At 53.9% G+C, this 14753-nt stretch overlaps 1 protein-coding gene across 1 annotated transcript in view; it reads right to left on the bottom strand.

The window, feature by feature from the left end:
• Nucleotides 1-14753, bottom strand: part of SRRM4 (serine/arginine repetitive matrix 4) — a 28976-nt gene that overhangs the window by 12960 nt on the left and 1263 nt on the right. Inside the window, exons 2-7 of the mRNA XM_088532298.1 lie at nucleotides 6607-6753; nucleotides 5045-5128; nucleotides 4727-4798; nucleotides 4252-4278; nucleotides 3683-3733; nucleotides 763-849 (exon numbers count right to left, since the gene is read on the bottom strand). Coding sequence (XP_088388424.1) covers nucleotides 763-849; nucleotides 3683-3733; nucleotides 4252-4278; nucleotides 4727-4798; nucleotides 5045-5128; nucleotides 6607-6753 — 468 coding nt within the window. The remainder of the gene's footprint in view (nucleotides 1-762; nucleotides 850-3682; nucleotides 3734-4251; nucleotides 4279-4726; nucleotides 4799-5044; nucleotides 5129-6606; nucleotides 6754-14753) is intronic.

Here is a 14753-nt window from a genome sequence, read left to right as displayed (position 1 = left end):
GGAAACTTGTGGTGGGTTTTGGACATTAACCTCAAATTTCAGCTCCAGTTCATGACTTGATTTTGACTCAAGGCAAACCAGTTTCCCACAGCCTCTGGCAGTATTCTTCCAGGAAAATACAAAAACAGGCAAAAAACCCATTGTGCTCTTGTAGCAACACCCCACCAGAGACCAATTCCCCTTACCAAACCTCCCTTCACTGTTCAGCTTTTCAAGAGCAAATTCCTAATAGTGAGGAGAGGTGGGGAAGGAGAGTGGAGGCAGTTTATAGAGCCAACATGAACTCATGATGTCCATGAACTATGGGACTGCCTATTTGCAATGTTAGTCTTTCACCATCATCTGCTCCCAGGATGGAGCTGTCATCCACAGGCAGAGATGTTAATCAGGCCAAAAATGTGGCCTAACAAACACCACAGACCGAAATATTTCCACTGCGAAGGGGAGGTTTAAGGACTCTCCTGGGCGCTTGGCAGTACAGAGCACATAAGGTGGGGAAGAGCAACCAGGCTGAAACAAGCTGTCACAGACTGATCATCAGCCTTGGGGATTAGGACTTGTGACTACTGGATTGAGAAGCTGCAGCCACTGCTCCTTGGGCCAAACCCCTCTTTTCTACAGCCAAGGCCAAGAGTTGCTCAACCCTCCAGCACGTGGCAGAGCTCCTAACAGAAAGAGATGCTGCTTCGCAGAGTGTCTGTGGGTCACAGTGGCTTTTGCAGTCTGCAGAAGGACACCCAGTTCAGCAAGCGGTGCCGTTACCTGCTCCGGCAGTTAGCGGAGTGGGAATCGGAGCTCTCCGAGTGAGAGTGACGGTGCCGACGAGATTTCCGGGGCCGCCCACGAGAGCTTTAAGAAGTAGAGAGAAAAACCACCATTAGGCTGGCAGAGTGGAGGGAGGCAAGATTCCATAGTTGGAGGCCTGAGTCAACAACATCCAAACCAGAAATGAGATCTGTATGTTAAACAGAAGAGATTGGTGCATGAAACATTGCACAGGACACCAAGAGGGCAGGAGACATTCTCCATCCCTAAACCTAAAAGGCCACTTTAGATAACCACTTTGCTGAGATCAATGCTAGTCATTTAATTACAAGCTATTAGGGCGGCAGTAGAGCCTGCCTGGGAGGGAGGTCTGCAGGCATGCATGCAGGAGATGAGCAGAGAGCACCAATCCTCTCTGCTTTCAAGGCCATAAGGAGGTTGTGCCTCATACCTGCTTGCCCTCCATCCTGCAGGATACCCCAGCATGGCCAGGGAACAGCCTGGGACCTCTGCACTATTGAGCCTTGCTGGGGGAGATCTGTCCTGCTGGGCGGCCAGCCATAAACCTCAGCTCCCCGTATTTCATGCTGTGCCCTTCTCTGCAGCGAGCTCAAGCACAGCCCTTCTCTGGTTCCTTGCTGAAGAGCACGTGCAGAAGGACAGGCTCAGGCACGCACAGAGCACGTGGAAACAACCTCTCTGCACGGGAGGGTGCAGCCAGGGCTGCGGGCAGCTCCTTCCCTGGTTGCTGCATGAATGTGAACACATGCAACAGCTTCCTCAGCCACAGTGCTCCCAAGGCCACCGGACAGCTACAGGCAACCTGTGCCCATAGACCCCGCTTCAGTACCCTGATGCACTTCCTTTTGCTCCATCCTGACTGCTACTGGTGGATTATCCAGCTCTATCACTGAAGAGCTGTCGTTGCCAGTGCCAACAGTTGAAGTCCTGCACATAGCAAGCAGGACAGCATGGGGACAAGCTGGCATCTTCAGTGCCCCTTCCCTCTTGCTGTGCCTGGTGCTTATCACCGCAGATTTTTCAGACCTCGTACTGTATTCGCCTGGCACTGCAGTGCCAGCAGGCAAATGTAATGAAGGGTTAGCTGGTGAGAAGAGCCTGATTTCATAGGCACGTCATACAAGTCCCTGACAACACTAATACACCTATTTAGACAGCTTTTGGCAATTCACCAAACCAATTGCTTGAAAACAACATCTCTTTTAAGGGAAAAGGGCAACCATCAAGGCAATTGCTTGATCTTCGTTTGTTTTTTTTCCCTCTGATGATTTTTATACTCTACTACTATATCAAAAAAAATCCTTCACGTTCCACCCTCCTTGTTTTTGAAGAGCTGGAATTGGCAGCACTGAATACCTAGTGGATTTGTGCAAAACCCCTCATCTTTGCTCTTCACCCTCTGCATCAGTTACAGATTTTGCACTTGTGCAGGAGGAAGAATTGGTCCTGTGTGATTTAGGTAACCAGTTGCTGAACAAAGATAAGCCAAAGCAAAGTGATTATACACAAACCCTGCTCTAAGCTGGCTCATGGGACCTCTCTGACACACACCCAGCAGTAATGAGGATGTTTGCAGCAACCAGGAGTGGCTCTGTTCTGATCTGTGAGATGAGAGATAAGGGCTAAAACACCCTGTCTAGTTTATCCCCAAAGAGCGATTCTAGCAGCTCTCATTCCCCTAGGTCAGTGCATTTGAGCAAGGCATCCAATCTTTACTTTAATTATATGCTTTTAGGCTACTGCCTACATTATGGTGTGTTTGGGAGATGCCTCCTTTTACTGATAACATAGAAAGCCTCAGTTTTACCAATGACCTGGCAGAGGAAATTCTGCATCCTGTGCATGGATTCCCAAGCACGTCAGTCTTAAAAAGTACTGGGGTGCCACTAGCAGTGTTAGGGGTTATCATCCCTCTACTCACTTTCTGACTAAGAGATAGAAGTTCAAACTGCCAATCAAGCCAGCAGAGTCCCTTTGTGTAAGTGGGTTTCTCTCTCCAACAGGTTTTCCAAGTAGCAATAGAACCAGCCAGGATTTTGATGCCCAGGATTCAGCCTCAGGGCTGTTGCATTGCTTAGAAAGCAGGGGAGAAACCATAGGTTGAAATACCCAGGAGAAGGCTGAAAAGGAAGCGAATCCTGCGAAGAACTGTGAGAGAAGTCAATTCCAAAACCCTTCCCTGGAGCTCGGGAAGGTGTGATCTGGGGTGGTCTCAAGTGCTTACAACAGGCCTTCCTCCTGCCCCAACGAAACTGTCACCACACGTCATAGAGCACCCTTTGGATTATCTACCCCACAGGGCAAGGGTTGTGCTTCAGGGCTTCAACCCCATAATTTTATATCCTACATCAGCTCCGACCGCTCACTTCTGTTCCCACCTTCCTGCCCCAATTGCCTTCTGCCCCATTCAGATATATGGTTGCGTTGTATATCCTACTGTAACTTCTGAGGGGTTTTGGGCAACAAATAAGACAGATGAAGCTTCTCAGGAGGTCTGTCCTTTGGACAGTGGAGGCTGTAGGGCACTGTGCTCCGTGAGAGCCCCAGGTGAAACACAAAACCAGATCCGAGTTCATTCCCTCGTGCTGCCCTGAGCAGAAGAGGCAGGTGAATCTGCTCAAGGATGGATGAACAAGACACTGTACATCCCATGTGTGATACAAAGGAAATGCCAAAACAGGTGACACAGAAGACAGGGAGATGAAATACCTCCAGCCTCTTCAAGCCTTTTCCCATTCTGGCAAAACCAGAAGCACCGGTTTTAGCTTCAAAACAATCCAGAGTTGCCTGGCGCTTTGCAGCCAGTGTTAGCTCCTAAGGGCCTGACACACCAAATGTTTCCTAGCCCTGTAGTCCTGCATAGGGAGGGCATGGAGTACCATGCATTGCTACTTACTGTTTTTTGTGTTTTCTTTCTTCCTTTCTCTTACTTTTGGGGCTTGAAGAACTAAATAAGAAAGGGCTAATTAATAGGGAGATTTCTGTTCTGATAGAAAGTCACACAAACACATGTTAATGTTACACTTAAATCACTCCAAAGCATGCAATAGAAGTGAAAAGGAGGAATATTCTGTCTTGGCACAGAGGGTCTGATGACCTGCTGACAAATTTGGCTCATGCTTTGGACATAAAGGATCTCTAATGGGATGAGCAATCCTGCTTGGCCTCACACTTCCTTATGGAGAAGATGAATATTTCTGGATGCTGTACACGCTGGAATGTGCAGGGTTATTCCAGTGCACAACAGGAAGGGCACTGAGATGACTCTGGCCTCAAGGTTTTAAAGATGGGTAGTGCCGGGATGTGCACATGCATAGGATGGGGAAAGTCAAAGGGATCCCACAGGAAAACAGAGAAGAAACATGTTTTATACCTCTACCCAGTGAATCTCAGCCCTCTAAGTTCCCCAAAGGACCATTAAACTAAAACATTTTAGGAGTCTACCCACGCTTGCTCCAGTTTTACCTGTGTCTTCTCTTCTTTGAGGATAACCTGCAAAAAAACAGAGGGGTACATTGAAGGCTTTTTTTCCTGGTTCAATGAATTAATACGTGAACTTTCCCAGGGAGATTGCACCCGTTGCTCTCAGAGGAGCAGTGGAGAGAAAGAAAAAAAATAGTTGCTATTTTAAAAATATCAGTGTGCTCTTTAATTTAAAGATACAATTGAAAGAAAGAGGGCAAGCCCTGGCCCTGCCCCACACAGCTGGAGACAACCACATTGACTGGCTCTTGGCATCTGGGGTTGGCGGAGCTGCAGATCTGGAGGTTTTTCCCCCATGCCACCAGCAGCATCAGCACCCCGGCGCATGGAGCAGCTGCAGCTCTGCAGAACCAGCCGTGACTGCAGCCTCGTCAACCGCGAGGCCCAGCCTTGGATGGCAGCACTCAGGACTCCGACAGGAAAATACGAGGAAGAAATGTTTTTAAGGCCAAAATACCTGTTTCTTTTTCGTTTCTTCGAGCTCTTCTTCTTTTTCTTCTTCACAGGCGAGGGGCTGTAGGATGGAGACCTGGTGGGGGAGGCGACAGGTGTGAGGTAGGACCGGGGGGACAGGAGAGCCCGTCATGACTCGCAGCTCCTGCTCAGCCCCAGCACCGTCCCACGGCGGAGGGAACACAGCACAACACGGTGCCTCACAGCAACACGGCCCTCCAGCACCTCCCCAGCAGGGCCTTTCCTCCATTCGGGCCCCATGTTCCCCTTTCCTCCCCATTTTCCCTCCATCACAGGGGCTGCCCCAGCCCCCTTCACCTACCTCCTTCTCTTCTTACGGCCGGATTTCTTCTTCTTTTTCTTTCCCCGGGCCGGCGGTGGGGTGCGCTGCACCTCACACGAGCGGCTAGAGGGGAGCGGTGGGAAGATAATTATTATTATTATGATAATAAAAGACACACGCTAAAGGGGCAAGGGGCTCTCATGGCCCATCTGTGACCCTGCAGTGTTCACCCTATCACCCGTCCTCAGCAATGCTCAAAATCAAGGGTCTCCATAACAGAGAAACAAGGAGATGACCCCCTGCCCGCCACTCACATATTGGCCTAAGTTAACAGCACCCTGAGAGATTTAAGTTACATGGTTCTTTGTAAACATGCTTTAAATAAGCCTTAATTAATAACCCTTAATTAATTGGCCTTTAATTTGCATACAGTAATTACTGCAGCCAGATGCATCGCTCTAGCTTGTTTTACAGGACTTAATGCATGGTAAACAGCAGTTGATTATAAAAATATATATTTACTGAGGTGTTATGGTAATTTACTGAGATATGCTTACACAGCTGTTAAACTTCAAAAAAATAAAGCCAGCAAATTGATTTTTTTTTGAAAACACACAATGCCAAATCACATTATGTTTCAATGAAAAGCAAATCACGTAGTTGCATTAATTTAGAACACGCGGCTGAAAATACGACAACAGGTGCTTTGCGGCTATTTATTAAGGGAAGCAAATATTCTTAAAAGCAGAGAGAAAACTACCCCTTAACTTAAAAAAGCCACTGGGCACAGCCATGGTGTGTAGAGGAAAGACCTTCAGCCTCTGCCTGGGGCTCCGGGCAGCTTCGCTTAGAGCCCTGCTCCATTTCCCAAGACAAATTCTTTTGTCTTTGATGTAGACACTTTCTCCCTCAGCTGATCAGACTTTAATTGTTTCTCCCCGATTGTCATCAAAGTCTAATTAAAAGTACCCTTTAGGTTATTGTTCTGGTTAGCCTGAAATCTGGAGATATGAAATGTGCTTCTTTCTCTTTCTTTTTAACATCTTTAACCAAATGGATAGGCTTTAATCACAGAGACAGTTTAACAGAAAGGGCTCAGTGTCTCTGGCTGCCTCATTTAGAAAGTTTGATCCATTATTCCCCTCTCAAGTTGCCAGGGATTTATGATGAATTGATAACAAAGCTGTGTCCTAACAAGGCCAGTGCTGCCAGTCTCTGATCTAGGCATGGATGGAAATGTCTCATAGCACTTCCCAACCAAAGGCACCAGGCTAACCCTGGTGGCGCAGGGCTGCTGGCAGGCCATCTGCCATCACCCGGAGCTCCTCGCAAAGGGACATCCAAGGACCCATATGAGCTCACTGCTCACTTGGAGCCCTAGCACTGCTTAATGACATATGAGGCTACAGTCAAGGAGGGACCTCATTTTGAGTCCTGGCCACCTTCATGGGGCAGCTCAGGTCTCTTGTGCCCCTTCCTAGGGTCAACTCTCACAGGTCCACAGAGGGGATGGGAAACCATAGACCAGGTAAATAAGCACAGACATCCACTTCAGTGAGCCCCCACTTTGGGCTGGCCACACTCACGGCCCTCGCTCTTACCTGCGTGACCGGTGGCGAGCATGGTCACGTCTCTCCTTCCCTTTCACACAACCATTGGTGGCGGAGGCCTCCTTGGATGCATTGCCACTTGCCTTTTCAGGACGCCTGTCCTCTGCAGAGTATGACAGGCAACTGAGCGTCCCAGCACTAGGGCAACAGCAGAGAAAAACGGCAGTGAAAAACTGTTCTTACAGCTGGGGACATTTGCTAAATGCTTTTTGGGGGATTCCCTATGGGTCCCTGATCTACATTGCTTTCCATGGCCAAAGACCTACAGCCCACACAGAAGAGAAGTGAATAGGTTTGAGCCTTTCAAGGAAAGTTAGATCCTTGAAGATCTAGCCCACAGCTCCATGGAGAGCCCCAGGAAAAGGCCAAGCAGGTGAGGTGGTGGAGTTGCTCTTTACGTCAGGGAGCAACGGGAATGTATGGAACTCAGCGTAGGGGGCGGACAAAGCGTGAGACAAGAGCCTGTGTGTGAGGGTTAAAGGGCAGGCCAACAGGGGCACCACGGTTGTGGGGATTTACTCCCTCCTGAGCAGGGAGAGGAAGTGGATGAGGCCTTCTACAGGCAGTTGCAAGAAGCCTCACGATCCCAATAAATCTATGGGCCCAGATGGGATGCACCCAAGAGTGCTGAGGGAACTGGCAGCGGTCATTGCTCAGCCACTCTCCATCATCTTCGAGAGGTCATGGAGAGCGGGGGAGATGCCGGAGAACAGGAAGAAACCAACATCACTCCAGTCTTCAAAAAGGGCAAGAGGGAGGACCCGGGAAACTACAGGCCAGTCAGCCTCACTTCCATCCTCCACCTAGAAAGGTGATGGATCAGCCCATCCTAGAGACCATCTCTAGGTACGTCAAGGAAAAGAAGGTGATCAGGAGTAGTCAGCATGGATTCACCAAGGGAAAGTCGTGTTTGACAAACCTGATAGCCTTCTGCAATGGGAGGACTGGCAGGCTGCATGAAGGGAGAGCCATGGATGCTGTCTATCTTCACTTCAGCAAGGCTTTTGACACCATCTCCCATAACATCCTCATAGGAAAACTCCAGAAGTGTGGACTGGATGAGTAGACAGTGAAGTGGATTGAGGACTGGCTGGCTGGCAGAGCCCAGAGGGTTCTGAAAAATGGGCCCAGTCTAGTTGGAGGCCTGTGGCCAGTGGTGTCCCGCAGGGGTCAGTACTGGGCCCAGTGCTGTTCAACTTGTTCGTCAATGACCTGGATGAGGGCACAGAGTGCACCCTTAGCAAGTTTGTGGATGACACCAAACTGGGAGGAGTGGCCAACACTCCAGAGGGCTGCGCTGCCATCCAGAGAGACCTGGACAGGATGGAGAGTTGGGCAGAGAGGAACCTCATGAGGTTCAACAAGGACAAGTGCAGGGTCCTGCAGCTGGGGAGGAATAACCCCAGACACCAGGACAGATTAGGGGTTGACCTGCTGGAAAGCAGATCCGCGGAGAGCGATTTGGGAGTCCTGGTTGACAACAGGTTAACCATGAGGCAGCAACGTGCCCTTGTGGCCAAGAAGGCCGATGGGATCCTGGCTCCATCAGGAGGAGCGTTAGCAGCAGGGTGAGGGAGGGGATCCTGCCCCTCTGCTCAGCTCTGGGGAGGCACCTGGAGCATTGGGGGGAGCTCTGGGCTCCCCAGGACAAGAGGGACATTGAGCTTCTAGGGTGCAGCATAGAGCGACAAAGTTGATTAAAGGACTGGAGAATCTATCTTATGAGGAAAGACTAAGTGAGCTGGGCCTAATGTAAAAAAAAAAAAAAAAGCAAACCCAAACAAACCAGAGCTCAAGCACTCAGGAGGGAAGTAAATAGATTTTTTCAGGCCCCAGAGCTGTTTATTTCAAAGAACTTGAGGATTAATGGAAAGCCATAAACCGTACCCGACAGGGGTGCCGAGAACACTGCTTTTGTGTGTCATCCATGGGATTATTCAAAGACAGAAAACAAGCACTGGCAGGTTGGAGCCTGGCCTGGCTTGGAGGGCTGTACCCACAGCAGGCTGGCCATCCGTGGGGACGAAGAGCAGCGTCCCCATTCCCCCTCGTCACACCATGGTGTAATTCTGAGGCCCGCAGTCAGGCTGTGGGGCTGTGAAAGTGGCGTTGCAATGGAAAGCGCTCTTGCAAAGAGCAGGCCAATGCAACAACAGCGTGTTAGCCCCAGTTAACCATGGCCAGAGGCTTACAGGCCTCAGGGAATGCCATTCCCTGGCTTTTGCTCCAGGAAGGCTTCCTCTGGAGCGCTGTTTGTTCTGCCAACCCCTGTGCCAGGGCTGCAAAGCCCCTCACTGGGGCATGGCATGGGGACCAGGGCTGCTCGCCCCTGAAAAACGCCTTTTCAAACAGCTAATCATTATGGGAGCCGATTTGCTCACATCTGAGCTTTAAAGGTGTGCGTTAGCCAAACCCAAGTGCCAGGGGTCACTGAGGAAGAAGCCAGTGAGACGCCCCAAGCCCAGGATACACAGGAGACGATGCTGGCTGAGCCCGCGGTCCCTCTGGCTTTAAGGTAGATTACATCACTTGTAATAAATCTCCCAGTCTCTTCTCAACATCTATGTTATTTTTAACCATCCGGGAAGCTACATGGTTAATTGCTTTCTTTGTGCAGCTAATTAGCTTGTGGCCTTTCCCGAACCCCTTTTAGAACAGTCTTCCGAGGCTCAGTCGCTAGGATCCATTAAAAACATCCCCAAATTAATGACCGGTGGAAAGGCCAGCGTGGCTCAGCTCCAGCAGCAGAGGCGGGAGGGTTTCTCCCGTGGCACTTCAGGGCACCGGTGACACCCGTCCCGGTGGGAGGGCTGGCGGTGACATCCCTGCGCTGGCACCGGCAGAGCCACCAGCCCTCCCATGCACTGAGTGCCCTTGTGCTAAAACCCATCGGCCTCAAGGCCGGCAAGGACGGTCGCCCTGGCGCGTGTTGGGAACCGCTCGTTCCTTCTGGGCTTGGGAGTAATTATTGATGGAAATAATTATTCTCCAATCCCATCAAAGGCTGGCTTAGATTCAACCAAATATTTTCCTCCGATGAATGCTCAGAGTCTCTAATGCTCTAAACTGGCTGGTAATCCCCTTGGATTAACTCCTATGGACATTGATTGAAAAAAAAAAAATATATATATATATTTATATCCGCAGCCCTGACTGACAGCCCAAGCAGGCAGGAGGAAGAGGAGGGAGGAAGGAGGCTTTGCCCTGCCAGGCTTTTCCAGACGGGAGCAGGTGGGTGGGAAGCAGCCCGTTCTGCCTGGGGCTCCGATGTGCTCCGGGTGCACCAGCCCCAGCCCTTGGCCGCTTTCCCTAGACGTTGAGCTGGCAGATTTGGGCTCTCCCACGTTTTCCTTCCCTGCCAGAATGTCGCTGCAGCAGAAGGCAACGGTTTCTCTCTCCCCACAGCAGAAAGGATGCAGACAAGGTCACTGGTGGGAAAGAAACCAGACATTCCCAACCTCGGAGCACTGAGAGCAGTGAGAAACCCTGTTCCTTGTCTGGGCAGACCAGAGTGAAGCCGGAGAACCCAAGCACTGATGAAGTTAGGGTGAAACCTGCCGTGGGGACACAAGCAGAGTAACAGCGAGGCAGCTGCTTGGATGGCAAGAGCTTGTGTGGGACAGTGTCACCTGCCCCAGAGCTCCACGGCAGCCATCCGGAGCACCTGCCAAGAAAACCCAAGCCGTGGCCATCCTTGTGCTAGAGGCTTTTCTGAGCTCAGGACAGAATTTGGGAGAGATGACTCCCCAAGGAAGGAAACATCCCTACTCTGCCCTTGTCAGTCCTTGCAGTTTGGTGGCCCCCGGGGAAGATGCTCCTGCCAATTAGTGTCACAAAAACTAAAAAGATTAAAGCATCTCTCATGAGCCTATTAGCTGTGGATGTTTCCCTAGGCATTAAAATGATGATGATGATGATGATGATGCCCTCATCCAGGGCATCGAGCTGGCAATATCCATCTGACGAAGGACACGGATACTGTGGGCAACCCTAAAGAAGAGAAACTCTGCTGGGCCGCTGCCAGGAGCCGTCCTCCTCCTGGGTGGACGTGGCCAGATGGAGGCACGTTGGCTAAATCGATGGGAAAAATCAATCCGATTTAAATGGAGAGAAAGATTAAATATCGGCCACAAAGTGCTCTTAATTACGGCGCCCAACCGGAGAGTGGCTCGGCCAGAGGAGCCAGCGGGTGCCGGCGCCCCGGCTCGCACCCCTGCCCAGCCTTCCCTGTGCCCTGGCCACACGGCAAGGCGAGACGGGCCCTGGCGCCCATCACCACGGCGTCGTGGCTCCCTGGGAGCCGCCCGGTGGCCCTGGGAAAACGGCGTGCTGAAACACCAGGAGCATTTCTAAAACCTGCCACTTTTGCTGGTAAAATTGCCCTTTTATTGTCCCTCTTTTGCTTCTGCTCAGCTGATTAAGAAGGAAAATGGTCAAATGGCTCCTTTGTCCCAGGAATGGGAGGTGAGGAGAAAGAAGACGACGAAGGTTGCAAAGACATTTCTAAGCAGCAGCTTCAGCAGATGTGTTTACGTAAATCTGGTTGCGATGTGCTCTAAAAATACCTCTTCAAAATTAGGAGATGGGGAAAATTGCGAGTGCTCTTCACAAACCTGCGTGCCCCAGGCAGGCTCCTGTCCCCACCTCACTCCAGCCGCTCGCGTCGCTGCGGCAGGAACCCTGCAGTTTGTTATTGAAAATTATAATAGCAAATCACCGTGATATTTCCTCTGATTGCACTGACTGTGAGCCAGTTCAATTTTAATCTTCTCACAGCTATTTTGCTGTGTGGCAGCGGAGGCACCAGCTGCAGCCTGAGCATGTGGCTTTCTCAAGGCGCCCAATTCCATGATATCTGTTATTTCACCCCGTTTCCACCAGCCAGGTCTCGCCTCCACTCCCTGGGGACTCAGTGTCCCACCACGAACTGCTCTTGGCCCCTCGGGCTCCCGCAGTGTTCGGTGTCCTCCCGTGGGAGCTCAGCTCTTCCCTTGCCGGCAGCGCCCGGTTCCGCACGCCTGGATCCCAGCACAGGCGCTTCCCAGCTGGAAGAGGCGGCAGTCGGCAGCGGATGCTCCGGAGGATGCAGCGTGGTCCAGGACCGCGGGGAGCTCCAGCCCGGGTACGGACACGGCCCCATGGCGCCGATTCCGATGGGAGCGGTCGGAGAAGCCTCGACCCCCGCCTGCCAGAGCTGCTTCTGCCCAACCCGGGGCAGCTCCACATGGCACGGCAGGCAGCAGTGAGATAGGCAGTTTATAGGCCAACAACGTGGGTTGTTAAATTTTAATGCCGTAGAGACCAGCGAGCGCTCCCGGAGCTGCAGAGCTGGCTTTCAAATGCTTTAGTAACTGGGCACTTAGGAGGCAGCTCCGAAAGGCCGAGTCGTGCCCGGCTGGAGCAGATGCACATGGAGCGAGTGCCCGGCACCGGAGCTGGCTCCTGCCTCCGCCCTTCTGCCCGCAGGCTTCATCGCAATCGTAATCCTAATTTTATTTGCTTGCTGGGGTCGGTGAGGCTGAGTGGAGGGTCACAGAAACAAATCCTAGTCCTGCCTTAATTTCTAGGATATCTCCAGGAAAAGGGAGGAATTGGTTTTGCTAACAAGGGTGAACAAGACCCCTGGGACCCCTCGCAGCTGAATTAATGGTGCTGGATCCAGCCCCGCAGCAAAACGGGCACCTCTGTCCAGCTGGAGCCCCCTGCCCGGCTCCACGTGGACTTTCCGCTTGCTTCCCGCACTGGAAACGCCGCGTGGTTTAATTAACGCCGCGCGTCTCTCGCGCTGGAGGTTGTATGGCTTGTTAATTATTTTTATAAAGAAAATAATTAGGCGCAATCACGGCAGCAGCTCTGCAGCATTACAGCTCATTAACCGCTCTCCCGTTTTCCCGGTCTATAAAAAAACGGGCACCGCTGATGGAAATTGCAGGCCCGGGACGCGGTGCCAGCGCAGACCCGGCCGGCACTAGCAGCCAGCGCCCGCAGCAGGGGACGCGGCGCGGGGCGAGGGGGCTGCTGCCGTGCGGGTGCCCGGCTCCCGCGGACGCGTTGGGAGCTGCTGGCCCCGGGCTCCTTCCTTCCCGTCGGCCAGGGCACCGCGGTGCCGCCGGGTGCGTTTCACAGCCCAGCAGTGACACCAAAGGAACCCGCGCGGCGGCGGCGGTGCCGGGCTGGGCGCCCGCTCTGCCACCCGGCCGGGCCATGGAGGGTGGGGACAGCAAGGCCCTGGGTGGGAACCTGCTTTTGGGAGGCCTGGGCTCGCAAGGGCCAGCCAGACTCTCCAATCCCGCAAACATCCCTGCTCCCTGAGTCCAACTTGGCACAGGGAGCGCGCCGGCCAGAGCAAGCCCAAGCACCTTCCCGAACCATCCCGGGGCCTGGGGATGCCCCAGTGGTGACCTGGACACATCTGCATTATGCAGGGAAAATCTGAGGAGGGAAAACACCCTACAGGGAGTTAGAGAAGGAGGTGGCTGGGCAGCAGCAGCCTCCATGGGAACGTCCACCAAGGGCCAGAGTGTCCCCGCGCACCGGCTCCGCTGTGGCTGTGCCCACCTGCGTTAGAGCGCAGGGAATGTGCTGCAATGATCACCTGATCCACACGCTGTTATGCGTTCCCAGGTATTAATTTATGAATTAAACACAAAGTGTTAAATGGGCCAGCAGCAATGCCACCACCCCCTGTCCGCAGCCACAGGGGCCGGGAGCTCCCGGGGCTCCCGCTCGGCACCTGCACACAGAGCTGCTGCTTCCCTCCCGCCAGCCGGCCCTTCCTGGAGGGAGCCGGGGGGGCTCCCCAGCAATACTGTTTTTTTCTCACTTTTTCCCCCCAGACCTGCGCTCTGCACCCCAGTGCTGCAGGGGACCCAGCCTGGTGGTTGCAGCCCAGGCACCCGGCGGGTACCCACCCCCCCCACACTTGGGGTCATCTCTAAACATTTTTACTCAAGAGCAAAAACCAAATATTCATGTAAGCGCCAAGGCTGTTCCCCCCCTGCATTCACTGCTGATCTTCCATCCAGCCAGAAGACGTTTCCCCCTTTTCCCCTCCCGCGGCCTCCGGAGCTGCCTAATCAGGGCGGCGCTCGGCTCGCTCGCCGCCGGCCAGCTGGAGCCGCGCAGGGGCACAAAAGCGCCGCGAGCGGCACGGCCGGCGCGCTGGGGGCTGCTTTTGAGTTCAGCTGAGCCCAGTTCCGTCCCCCCCGTCCGCGGGCTCATTAGCGATGCCGCGCGGGGAGCGGGCGGCCGGCGGGGAGGCGGCAGATGGCAAGCGGGAGGCTGGCGCACCGGCCACCGCTGCCCCCGGCCGGCAGATGCTGGGGGACCCAGGGGAGCCCCGGGGCAGGGGGAACGTGTGGGGGGAGCCGGAGGGCTCCTCAGGGCTGTCAGGGCCGCCCAGGTCCCCACTCTGGCCCCCAAGCCCAGCCCTCGGCCCCGCTTGCTGGTGGGTGAGCTGGAAGAGCCCCTCTCCCGGCGCCTCCGCTTTCTCTTTCTGCTGCCAGCGGGTCGATAATCCATTTAGGCTGAAAAAGCCCCCGGGGGACAGCAGGACGCTGCTGTCTGAGGGGAACTGCAGCTTCAGCAGAGCCCTAACCCGCTACAGCTCCCTGAGAGCCGGCGAGCTCGGAGAGCCCCCGCGGCCACCAGCGCTCACTCCCGATCGGCCGTTTTGGCCTAGGCCAGGGCCAACCCGACGCAAGAATGTGGATCTGAGCGCAGAGCAGGGGGGATCCGGCCAGGACTGTCCCCTCTGCTGCTCCCCAAGGCGCCGGCGCCCAGAGCCTCGCGGGAAGCGTCCGCAGCGGAGGGGCCGGGGCCGAGCGGGGCAGCACAGGGGCTGGCGGCAGCGAAGCGGGGAGCAGATGGCCGCCGTCCTTGTCCCTGCGGCCGCCCGGGCTCTCTGTGCCCTGGCGCTGTGCGCTGGCCACTATTGCCATAAGCTCCTCCAAGCACCAGGAACACTCTCCGGGGGGAAAAAAACAGCCAACGGGATGAGCAGCGTGGCAGAAACCCCTGCAGAGCAGAGGAGAGCGGGGATGCGCACGGGGCTGGGAGGGAGGCGCGCAGGGCGCAGGTGGCCGCGGCGCGGGGAGCATCCCCGGGCACAGGGCCTCTCTGCAGCCACTTGCTGCCCC

The sequence above is a fragment of the Tinamus guttatus genome, unplaced genomic scaffold, assembly GCF_059628265.1.
Source record: "Tinamus guttatus ecotype Peru unplaced genomic scaffold, ASM5962826v1 Tinamus_guttatus_pri_ptg000459l, whole genome shotgun sequence".
NCBI lineage: Eukaryota > Metazoa > Chordata > Aves > Tinamiformes > Tinamidae > Tinamus > Tinamus guttatus.
Note: the sequence above shows the minus strand (reverse complement) of the source record. Positions and strands in the feature narration are given on the sequence as shown.